At 54.7% G+C, this 12,382-nt stretch overlaps 1 protein-coding gene across 2 annotated transcripts in view; it reads right to left on the bottom strand.

Annotated features, from left to right (window-relative positions):
* The window catches only part of CROCC (ciliary rootlet coiled-coil, rootletin), a 52,110-nt gene that overhangs the window by 895 nt on the left and 38,833 nt on the right, over positions 1 to 12,382 (bottom strand). For both annotated transcript variants that reach the window (XM_069947385.1, XM_069947384.1), the window contains exons 21-36: positions 10,666 to 10,845; positions 10,448 to 10,582; positions 10,226 to 10,369; positions 9,690 to 9,928; positions 7,414 to 7,573; positions 7,077 to 7,244; positions 6,616 to 7,000; positions 6,332 to 6,534; positions 5,393 to 5,513; positions 4,461 to 4,624; positions 3,330 to 3,545; positions 1,982 to 2,206; positions 1,744 to 1,893; positions 1,465 to 1,665; positions 1,079 to 1,210; positions 56 to 235 (exon numbers count right to left, since the gene is read on the bottom strand). In XM_069947385.1, coding sequence (XP_069803486.1) covers positions 56 to 235; positions 1,079 to 1,210; positions 1,465 to 1,665; positions 1,744 to 1,893; positions 1,982 to 2,206; positions 3,330 to 3,545; positions 4,461 to 4,624; positions 5,393 to 5,513; positions 6,332 to 6,534; positions 6,616 to 7,000; positions 7,077 to 7,244; positions 7,414 to 7,573; positions 9,690 to 9,928; positions 10,226 to 10,369; positions 10,448 to 10,582; positions 10,666 to 10,845 — 3,003 coding nt within the window. The remainder of the gene's footprint in view (positions 1 to 55; positions 236 to 1,078; positions 1,211 to 1,464; positions 1,666 to 1,743; positions 1,894 to 1,981; positions 2,207 to 3,329; positions 3,546 to 4,460; positions 4,625 to 5,392; positions 5,514 to 6,331; positions 6,535 to 6,615; positions 7,001 to 7,076; positions 7,245 to 7,413; positions 7,574 to 9,689; positions 9,929 to 10,225; positions 10,370 to 10,447; positions 10,583 to 10,665; positions 10,846 to 12,382) is intronic.

The following is a 12,382-nucleotide window of genomic DNA, read 5'->3' as shown; positions in this document are numbered from 1 at the left end:
ATGACTGACTGTGTCTGCTGGGAGATGTAGTCCCCCTGAGTATTTTAGGCCTTACCTGCTCCTCCAGGCCCCTGATCCTCTGGCGGTGCGCTCTCTCCCTGGCATCCAGTGTGCGCTCCGCCTGGGTCTGTGCGCTCCGCAGTCTCTCGATCTCCTGCTGCAGCTCCTGACGGTGTCGTGCAGCCGTCTCCATCAAACTCTGTGAATGTGTCTGCTCCATGTCTGCGATCTGAGCCTGAGAGGAAAGAGCGGGGGATGGGATTGGATCTTATACTGGAGGCTACTGCCTGCAATCGATGGACGGATCTGCTCTATGTGGATGGAGAAGCAGCAGGTAAAGGATCCACATAACCCTGAGTAACCCTGTCAGTCACTTACCGTCACTCCAGTCACAGCCAGAGCCGCAATCATAGTTCTGCTCTCAGATGTCAAACAGCAAGGTCTGACAGATGCTGCTCTTGCATCTATACAGGGCAGGTCCTGCTGTGTTGCATTCTGGGAGACGTAGCTTTTACACCAGACCCTGCAGAATCTAATGCACTGTGGGAATGGTCAGCAGAATTATGACTGCTGCTCTGGGTGTGATGGGTGCACACAACAGGATCATGGGGCAGTGAGGTTTACACAATTGACCTCATTCACTATTTTTAAGCATAGATCTTCTATCCACTCCTGATCAATGAAGGAAAAATCCTGATGGAATACTGAAGTGTGAACAGGGCCTTACTCAGTGTTATGGAGAGCAGGGGATGTGATGGTGGAGGAGGAGGGCACATGCAGGAAGCCGGGAATAAGCGCAGAAGACCCATCCATGAGTCAGGACAGGAGATGAGAGGTGGATGATGACGATGGGGATATGGGGGCAGGGATCGCCTTAGCTCCATAGTTCCTGACTTCTAGGCCTCACTCACCAGAATCAATGTGATCATGCGCCTAACCCTGTATAACTGCGCCTTCACGGGACAGCGGGGGAGGGGAGAAAGAATGACATGAACCAACCAATAGGAAGACTGAGCCCAAACAGCCTGCACTGGGACTCGGCCTCAGAACGCTCTAGTCAGTAGAGAGTGTCTCCTACCTCCAGCGCCTGCACCTGCCTCTGGGCCTCCGCCAGCTCCTGCTCCACTGTAGTCAGTGATCGATCCAGGCGACCCCGCTCAGCAGACAGCCGCAGAGTGTCCTCCGTTGTCCTCAGCTTCTCCCGCTCCACCTGTAGGAAGAGCAGTGAGGCCAAAGCCTATTTAGTGTGACACTACTACATCTCAACTACACCATGTCCTCTAGAGAGAGAGGACAACTACTTAATGGAGGCCGACCCAACAAAGCCAAAGGCTGCACTACTGAGACAGACAAATCCACATCAGTGCCCACAGGTAGGATGTAGCGATTGATGTGGATGATGATCTCTCTGGGAGCAGTCTGTGTAATGTCGGGGTACAGGTGACTCCCTGTTACTGCCCTCACCTTGTCCAGTGTTTTCTTCAGGGCGTTCTTATCCTTCTCGAGGCGCAGGGACGACCGCTCCATCTCCCGCTTCTCCCCCTCTAGCTGAGCCACAGCACGCTGCATGCCGGCCAGCCGTTCCTGGAGGACGTCTCTCTCCTCCTGCAGCTTGTGGAGGTTACGGAGGGAGACCCCCTCACATTCCTGACGCTGACGCAGAAGCTGTGAGAGTAGAGAAGGGGGTTCATATACAATGTGATAATATAATTCTGGGAGATCTTAGCATCACTGGTTATGGACCTCCTGCAGTTGTTGGGTCTGACCCTCCAGCTCCACGCGGTGCAGCTCTCCCTCCGCCACTTCATCCCGCAGCTCCTGGATCTGCTCGATTAACCCCGCACTCTGCTTCTTTCCTTCCGCCACAGCAAGCCGCGCCGCCTCCAGGCGCTCCTGGTGAAGGAACAAACATTAGCACAGTCTCAGGTAACTTACATGGTGCTCAGAGGAGCAATGCTCTGCAGGGGACACCAGCACTGACCTGCAGGATGCGTCTCTCATGCTCGCTGGAGGTCAGCAGCTTCTGCAGTTGTCCCATCTTCTCCTGGGAGGAGCAGCTGCTGGAGTTACTCTCGGACAAAGCGCTGGACAAGCTCTGAACTTTCTCCTTCAATGAGTTCTCGCTGTCCTGGACCTTCCCCAGCGTTGTGTTAAGACGGTCTACACATAACTGCAGTGACGCCACCTTCATCTCACTGTCCGACAACTGAGCGCGGAACAGGATTGTCAATGGAACATGTACTCCATATGCACAATTAGAAACAATTTACTGATCCTGAGTTACATCCTGTATTATACCCCAGAGCTGCACTCACTATTCTGCTGGTGAGGTCACTGTGTACATACATTACATTACTGATCCTGAGTTACATCCTGTATTATACTCCAGAGCTGTACTCACTATTCTGCTGGTGGGGTCACTGTGTACATACATTACATTACTGATCCTGAGTTACATCCTGTATTATACTCCAGAGCTGCACTCACTATTCTGCTGGTGGGGTCACTGTGTACATACATTACATTACTGATCCTGAGTTACATCCTGTATTATACTCCAGAGCTGCACTCACTATTCTGCTGGTGGGGTCACTGTGTACATACATTACATTACTGATCCTGAGTTACATCCTGTATTATACTCCAGAGCTGCACTCACTATTCTGCTGGTGGGGTCACTGTGTGCATACATTACTTATCCTGAGTTACATCCTGTATTATACTCCAGGGCTGCAGTCACTATTCTGCTGGTGGGGTCACTGTGTACATACATTACATTACTGATCCTGAGTTACATCCTGTATTATACTCCAGAGCTGCACTCACTATTCTGCTGGTGGGGTCACTGTGTACATACATTACTGATCCTGAGTTACATCCTGTATTATACTCCAGAGCTGCGCTCACTATTTGGTAGGTATTCTGCTGACATTGTAGCCTTAGGGGGCACATGTTCTGTGATTATGGTCCATGCATGGAAGGTGTGCTGCGGAACAGAATGCAGAGCTGATGATTTATTATGATACTGATAGCTCCAAATCAGTTGAAATCTTGGTGCTGCTGTACTGGCATAGACGCCTCTGTGTACGGCCGCCCCTGTTAATAGATTCCCCTGTGTACGGCCGTCCCTGTGTCACTCCTGTAAAGCAAAGATTTACACTGATCATCATAAAGAGCTGCTTGATTCTGTTCCGCTGCACATCTTCCATGCATGAACTGACTCACGGACAATGTGTCAGGACCCTCCCTTATGGTTCTATAGGTTTTATTTGCAGGACACACAAGCTTAGTGGTGATCCGCTCAGCTCTGCTACACCTGCGCTGCTCACCTGTCTCTGCAGGCCTTCTACCCTCTGCTGCAGGTCCTGCATCTCAGCCTCTCGGTCGGCCAGCACCAGTCGCCCCCTCTGCAGTTCTCCCTCCAGTCCTCTCCGGGACAGCTCCAGTTTGGTGTTACGGTTCTCAGCAGCGTCCAGCACTTCCTTCAGTCGCCGTTTGTCGCTGTCTAGTTTCGCTTCATTCGCTTTCATCTTATTGACTTTCTCCTGATGCAAAAATGAAAAGACGCAGTAAACAAATCTGCACCCGAAGCCCGCTGTCAGCCATGACACCCACAATGCCTGTTCTGTCTATGAAGAAAGGAGGAGGAGGGGGCCCGTCTGTAATATTTTAGAATATAATGCGACATGCACACCCCGCTTACCAGCACATGCTGCAGCAGCCATTAGGGGACGCTCAGTGCACACCGCGCTTCCCTCCACATGGCGCATGCTGCAGCCGCCATTAGGGGGCGCTCAGTGCACACCCCGCTTACCAGCACATGCTGCAGCCGCCATTAGGGGGCGCTCAGTGCACACCCAGCTTACCAGCACATGCCGCAGCCTCCATTCGGGGGCGCTCAGTGCACACCGCGCTTCCCTCCACATGCTGCAGCTGCCATTAGGGGGCGCTCAGTGCACACCGTGCTTACCAACACATTCTGCAGCCGCCATTAGGGGGCGCTCAGTGCACACCCAGCTTACCAGCACATGCCGCAGCCTCCATTAGGGGGCGCTCAGTGCACACCCCGCTTACCAGCACATGCTGCAGCCGCCATTAGGGGGCGCTCAGTGCACACCCGCTTCCCTCCACATGGCACATGCTGCAGCCGCCATTAGGGGGCGCTCAGTGCACACCCCGCTTCCCTCCACATGGCACATGCTGCAGCCGCCATTAGGGGGCGCTCAGTGCACACCCCGCTTCCCTCCACATGGCACATGCTGCAGCCAATATTAGGGGGCGCTCAGTGCACACCCCGCTTCCCTCCACATGGCACATGCTGCAGCAGCCATTAGGGAGCGCTCAGTGAACACAGATCTATTGAGCTGTACTAGTGCTGGCTGCAGGATGATCACATGGTGTGAGCAGTCATGGAAGACGCGCACTGATATCATACACATATCATCTCTTATATACCATACCTGAGCCGCCCTGTGCTCACTCTCCGCTGCCTGCAGGCTCCGCTCCAGGCTCGCAGCTTTCTCTAGCGCCATCTTGCGCTCCCTGTCATAACGTCGCAGTGTTTCCTCCTGCAGGATGAGTGCGGTCTGCACTGAGCTTAGCTTCCCGTCTGCGCTGCGCTTCACTATATGGGTAAAGAGAGACATGTCAGAAGGATAGGGGTAACATCGCCCCCTACAGGCCCTCTAGAAGCAACATTATACATTACAGCGCTGCCCCCCTCACCCCTGCAAACCCCCTAAAGGTAACACTATACATTACAGCCCTGCCCCCTCCCCTCACCAAACCCCCTATAGGTAACACTATACATTACAGCCCTGCCCCCTCCCCTCACCCCCAGCAAACCCCCTATAGGTAACACTATACATTACAGCCCTGCCCCCTCCCCTCACCCCCAGCAAACCCCCTATAGGGAACACTATACATTACAGCCCTGCCCCCTCCCCTCACCCCCAGCAAACCCCCTATAGGTAACACTATACATTACAGCCCTGCCCCCTCCCCTCACCCCCACCAAACCCCCTAATAGGTAACACTATACATTACAGCCCTGCCCCCTCCCCTCACCCCCACCAAACCCCCTATAGGTAACACTATACATTACAGCCCTGCCCCCTCCCCTCACCCCCTGCAAACCCCCTATAGGTAACACTATACATTACAGCCCTGCCCCCTCCCCTCACCCCCTGCAAACCCCCTATAGGTAACACTATACATTACAGCCCTGCCCCCCTCAACCTGCCCCCTACAGCCCCCCTATAGGTAATAACCCTATACATTACAGCGCTGCCGCCCCTACCCCCCACCACAACCAACCCCCTGCACCCCCCCTATAGTTCCCACTTTATATTACAGCACTGCCCCCCAAAACTCGATTCCTGAGTCTTCTCACCCTCCTCGGTCTCTGCCAGCAATTTCTGCAGCTGCTGGACCCGGGTGGTTGCACCGTCCTTCTCGGCCTCCATCTCCACCAGATGGCGGGACGCGGCCCCCACCTGTGTGCGGAGATCGTCCTATGACAAAGGGGAGAACAGAACATCTTATAACCCCAAACACCAATCAGATGAGGAAGAGCAGAACTGACCACACCCATCACATGTCAATCATCTGGTTATTGGCCCCGGCTGGTCACATGTGCCCGTCCTCAAAGTCCATCACATGTTAATCATCTGGTTAGTGGCCCAGCTGGTCACTTGTCAATCATCTGGTTAGTGGCCCGGCTAGTCCCGTGTCTGTCCTCAGAGCCCCTCACACGTCAATCATCTGGTTAGTGGCCCGGCTGGTCACATGTCAATCATCTGGTTAGTGGCCCGGCTGGTCACATGTCAATCATCTGTTAGTGGCTCGGCTGCTCACATGTCAATCATCTGGTTAGTGGCCCGGCTGGTCACATGTCAATCATCTGGTTAGTGGCCCGGCTGGTCACATGTCAATCATCTGGTTAGTGGCCCGGCTGGTCCTGTGTCTGTCCTCAGAGCCCCTCACACGTCAATCATCTGGTTAGTGGCCCGGCTGGTCCTGTGTCTGTCCTCAGAGCCCCTCACACGTCAATCATCTGGTTAGTGGCCCGGCTGGTCCCGTGTCTGTCCTCAGAGCCCCTCACACGTCAATCATCTGGTTAGTGGCCCGGCTGGTCCCGTGTCTGTCCTCAGAGCCCCTCACACGTCAATCATCTGGTTAGTGGCCCGGCTGGTCACATGTCAATCATCTGGTTAGTGGCCCGGCTGCTCACATGTCAATCATCTGGTTAGTGGTCGGCTGGTCACATGTGCCCGTCCTTAGAGCCCCTTACATGTCAATCATCTGGAGACCACCCCCCTCCACCACTCACCCTTTCTCGCTGAGTGTCTCGCAGCTCCTGGAGGAAATCTCGCAGGGCGGCTCGAATCACCTCTGGGTCAATGTCTGCAGTCAGCTGCTCCCCGCGTGTGGGAGACGTCGCCCTTTCTGGGGTCTTGCTGCGCTCTGGACTTCCTGTGCGGGGGATGGGGCTGCCACGTCCATCAGTGGTGGTGGTGTAAGTGTTGTCGAAGCCTAAGAGAAGAAGAGACTGTGATGTGCGGGGAACCTCGCTGTGAGATCACGTCTCAGAGTTATATGTATACTAAGACTTACCCTTCAGAGGCGAGAACGTCCTCTTGGGGGAGCCACTGCGCCCTCGTACTGCTGGACTTGGTGTACGTCCGGCGCGGCCAATCCCCAGTGTTCTTCTCAGGGCGGAGTGGACGCTGCTTAGCTTGAACTCCAGCTCCCTCTTCAGCGCCTCCAGCCGGGACAGTTCGGCCTCCAGTCCGTGCACGCGGCCCTCGCTGGCGCTCAGTTTCAGGCTCAGCTGGGTTGCCTCCTCCTGAGACGCCAGCAGTTTGATCTCCAGGTTGCGGGTGTTATCCAGAAGCTTCTTCTCATTGCCTCGCGCCTCCTCCAGGTTGCCCTGAAGCTCCTTCTCCCGGAGGCTGAAGTCGGTCTCCATCTCAGAGAGCTTCCTCTGGAGGGCACTGAGCTGTGGGGGAAGGAGACGTCAGTACCACTATGGCCGCCCGTCATCGCATCATCGCACACCACAGGGGCGCACTAACCTCTTTCCTGGCAGCTTCCCGGCCACTCTCAGTCTCCAGGAGCTTCTGTTTCAAGGAGAAGCCATCTTTTCGGGCCTCTTCTTCCCGCTGTTCACACAGAGACAGACGCGCCTGCACCTCAGCCAGATCCCGGCTGCGCTTCACTCCCTCATCATCCAGGATCTTCAGCTGGAAAAAAAGGATCCAAGATGTGAGATCGGGTGCTGACCATGAGATCCTGGTACTGAATGCTGGGATATGTAGTACCTCTCCTGCTATGTACTATAAGAAAGCTTGTGGGGGTCACTACACTGCCCCTCACCCATCTCCACCAAGCACACAGCCCAGTCCCGCTTACCTGTCTGCGGAGATCCTGCAGTTCCCTCCGCGCCTCCAGACGTGACCGCTCCACCTCCCTCAGATTGCTGCGCAGATCCACTGCCTCCTTCTCTGAAGCTGCTCGAGACTCCTCCAAGACCGAGAGCCGCTGCTCCTTCTCTTCATTACCGCGCTTCAAGCTGCAGACGAAGAGTAAGAGCAGGTGAGGAGCCCTGGGATAACGGCGGGCGAGGAGCCCTGGGATAAGGGCAAGTTAGGAGCCTGGGATAAGGGCGGACGAGGAGCCCGGGATAAGGGCGGACGAGGAGCCCGGGATAAGGGCGGACGAGGAGCCTGGGATAAGGGCGGACGAGGAGCCCTGGAATAAGGGCGGACGAGGAGCCCGGGATAAGGGCGGACGAGGAGCCTGGGATAAGTGCAAGTTAGGAGCCTGGGATAAGGGCGGACGAGGAGCCCTGGAATAAGGGCAGGCCAGGAGCCCGGGATAAGGGCGGACGAGGAGCCCGGAATAAGGGCAGGCCAGGAGCCCGGGATAAGGGCGGACGAGGAGCCCGGAATAAGGGCGGGCGAGGAGCCTGGGATAAGGGCGGACAAGGAGCCCGGGATAAGGGCGGGCGAGGAGCCCTGGGATAAGGGCAAGTTAGGAGCCTGGGATAAGGGCGGACGAGGAGCCCTGGAATAAGGGCAGGCCAGGAGCCCGGGATAAGGGCGGACGAGGAGCCCGGAATAAGGGCGGGCGAGGAGCCTGGGATAAGGGCGGACAAGGAGCCCGGGATAAGGGCGGGCGAGGAGCCCTGGGATAAGGGCAAGTTAGGAGCCTGGGATAAGGGCGGGCGAGGAGCCCAGGATAAGGGCGGACGAGGAGCCCGGGATAAGGGCGGACGAGGAGCCCTGGGATAAGGGCGGACGAAGAGCCCGGGATAAGTGCAAGTTAGGAGCCTGGGATAAGGGCGGGCGAGGAGCCCTGGGATAAGGGCAAGTTAGGAGCCTGGGATAAGGGCGGACGAGGAGCCTGGGATAAGTGCAAGTTAGGAGCCTGGGATAAGGGCGGACGAGGAGCCCGGGATAAGGGCGGGCGAGGAGCCCTGGGATAAGGGCAAGTTAGGAGCCTGGGATAAGGGCGGACGAGGAGCCCGGGATAAGGGCGGACGAGGAGCCCGGGATAAGGGCGGACGAGGAGCCTGGGATAAGTGCAAGTTAGGAGCCTGGGATAAGGGCGGACGAGGAGCCCTGGAATAAGGGCAGGCCAGGAGCCCGGGATAAGGGCGGACGAGGAGCCCGGAATAAGGGCGGGCGAGGAGCCTGGGATAAGGGCGGACAAGGAGCCCGGGATAAGGGCGGGCGAGGAGCCCTGGGATAAGGGCAAGTTAGGAGCCTGGGATAAGGGCGGGCGAGGAGCCCAGGATAAGGGCGGACGAGGAGCCCGGGATAAGGGCGGACGAGGAGCCCTGGGATAAGGGCGGACGAAGAGCCCGGGATAAGGGGCGGACGAGGAGCCTGGGATAAGTGCAAGTTAGGAGCCTGGGATAAGGGCGGACGAGGAGCCCGGGATAAGGGCGGGTGAGGAGCCCGGGATAAGGGCGGGCGAGGGGCCCGGGATAAGGGCGGGCGAGGAGCCCGGGATAAGGGCGGGCGAGGAGCCCGGGATAAGGGCGGGCGAGGGGCCCGGGATAAGGGCGGGCGAGGAGCCCTGGGATAAGGGCAGGTGAGCCCGGGATAAGGGCAGGTGAGGAGCCTGGAGTGTAGTGTATAGTGTATGATGTGATGTATAGTATAGTGTATGATGTGATATATACTGTATGATGTTATATATAGTGCATGATGGTATATATGATGCATGATCTGATATTTAGTGTATGACGGTATATATAATGCATGATGTGATATATAGTGTATGACATTATATATAGTGTATGACGTGATGTATAGTGTATGACATTATATATAGTGTATGACGTGATGTATAGTGTATGACATTATATATAGTGTATGACGGTATATAAAGAGGGAGATCAAACTGGTGTAAAGTAGAATTGGCCCAGTTGTCCCTAGTAACCAATCAGAATGCACCTTTCATTCCTCACAGACTCTTTGGAAAATGAAAGGTGGAATCTGATTGGTTGCTAGGGGCAACTGAGCCAGTTTCACTTTACACCATGTTTGATAAATCTCCCCCATAGTGTATGGGATATATAGTGGAGTAAAGTGTGGCTGGGCTGCAGTGTTGTGTGGGGACATCCTCGGTACAGTTGGCATCTCGGCAGTCACATGACATGGTGCGGGATGGTTCGGTACCTGATCCGCTCGCTCTCGGCCCGCCGCACCGCTCCCCTTAGCTCCTCGTTGGATTTCTGCACGGCTTCCTTCTCTTTGGACTCATCGCTCAGCATTCGCCGCAGGTCCAGGGCTTCCTTCTTATGAACCTCCGCTGCCTCCTGACTCTCCCGCACACGCCGATGCGCTTCAATCAGCTCCCGCCGCACCGCGTCCCTGGCGTCCTCCACTACACACAGATGAGTCTTCAGCTCCTCTACCTATGAGTGACCAGAGATGGCGCTAGTCAGGACTCGCCACATTAAAGGGAGTGGCGCTCACAGGGGTGGCGCTGTTTCCACTAGTAGCTGTGCTTTTTCTAATCCTGAAAAACCCTTTTAATTCCAGTCAGGCTGAAAACCTACTAAACAAGACAGAAGGTGCAGCTGCCATGTCCCTGGATGACTCACATATAGAGGCCTGTCTACTCTGATACACTGGAACAAACCCTCAGCAAGGTCTTTTCCTCATCCGTGTGACCTGCTGGGGGGGTCAGTAAGATGGCGGAGATCCCTCACCTCCCGGAGCGCTGACTCCCGCTGCTTCCCCACATCCCGGATCTGCTCTTGGAGACTCTTGAGCTCTCGATCATGAGACGCCAGCGATTCCTCGTACTGCACCCGGAGAGTCTTGAGGTCAAGGTTCAGGGAGAGGATGGTATTCTGGGGAATAACACGGGGGTCAGCGCTGATGTCATGGGCGGCCCCTCAGTTCTCTGGGTTATGGGGGGACACACTCACCCGGTCCTGCTCCTGCCTGGTCTGGCTCTCCCGCTTGTGTCGCTCCATCTCCAGAGTGATGGCGGTCAGTGTACTGTGTGCGTTGCTCAGCTTCTCGCTCAGACAGGCCTTCTCGGATTCCTTCAGGGATAAGGCCTGCGACATAAGGAGAAGAGACGCTCAGGATGATGACATCACCTCACACCGGGGGCTCCGCCATCACTGGGTGCGGGGGTCACCTGCTGCTTCTCGCTCTCCGCCTGTAACAAGCTGTCGTCCCTCTCCTGCTGCAGGGCGGTGATCTCCTCACTCAGCTCCTCCCGCTCCATCTCATACCGCGCCAGAAGCTCCTCCCGCTCCTGTGTCAGCTGACGGAGAAGCTCCTCCTTCTCTGACTGCAGCTCCAGGCGGACGGCCTCCTGCAACACGGAAAACATTACTCACACCTATCATACATATCACTCACACCTATCCATCATACACATCCCTCACACCTATCCATCATACACATCCCTCACACCTATCATACATATCACTCACACCTATCCATCATACACATCCCTCACACCTATCCATCATACACATCACTCACACCTATCATACATATCACTCACATCTATCCATCATACACATCCTTCACACCTATCCATCATACACACCCCTCACACCTATCCATCATACACACCCCTCACACCTATCATACACATCCCTCACACCTATCCATCATACACACCCCTCACACCTATCCATCATACACATCACTCACACCGATCCATCATACACATCCCTCACACCTATCCATCATACACATCCCTCACACCTATCATACACATCCCTCACACCTATCCATCATACACATCCCTCACACCTATCCATCATACACATCCCTCACACCTATCCATCATACACACCCCTCACACCTATCATACACATCCCTCACACCTATCCATCATACACACCCCTCACACCTATCCATCATACACATCACTCACACCGATCCATCATACACATCCTTCACACCTATCCATCATACACACCCCTCACACCTATCCATCATACACACCCCTCACACCTATCATACACATCCCTCACACCTATCCATCATACACACCCCTCACACCTATCCATCATACACATCACTCACACCGATCCATCATACACATCCCTCACACCTATCCATCATACACATCCCTCACACCTATCATACACATCCCTCACACCTATCATACACATCCCTCACACCTATCCATCATACACATCCCTCACACCTATCCATCATACACATCCCTCACACCTATCCATCATACACATCCCTCACACCTATCCATCATACACATCCCTCACACCTATCCATCATACACATCACTCACACCTATCCATCATACACATCCCTCACACCTATCCATCATACACATCCCTCACACCTATCCATCATACACATCACTCACACCTATCCATCATACACATCCCTCACACCTATCCATCATACACATCCCTCACACCTATCCATCATACACATCCCTCACACCTATCCATCATACACATCACTCACACCTATCCATCATACACATCCCCCACACCTATCCATCATACACATCACTCACACCTATCCATCATACACATCCCTCACACCTATCATACACATCACTCACACCTATCCATCATACACATCACTCACACCTATCCATCATACACATCACTCACACCTATCCATCATACACATCCCTCACACCTATCCATCATACACATCCCTCACACCTATCATACACATCACTCACACCTATCCATCATACACATCACTCACCCCTATCCATCATACACATCACTCACACCTATCCATCATACACATCACTCACACCTATCCATCATACACATCCCTCACACCTATCCATCATACACATCCCTCACACCTATCCATCATACACATCCCTCACACCTATCATACACATCACTCAC

This window comes from Dendropsophus ebraccatus, chromosome 12 (assembly GCF_027789765.1).
Source record: "Dendropsophus ebraccatus isolate aDenEbr1 chromosome 12, aDenEbr1.pat, whole genome shotgun sequence".
Classification (NCBI taxonomy): Eukaryota; Metazoa; Chordata; class Amphibia; order Anura; family Hylidae; genus Dendropsophus; species Dendropsophus ebraccatus.
This window is presented reverse-complemented; position numbering and strand designations above follow the sequence as displayed.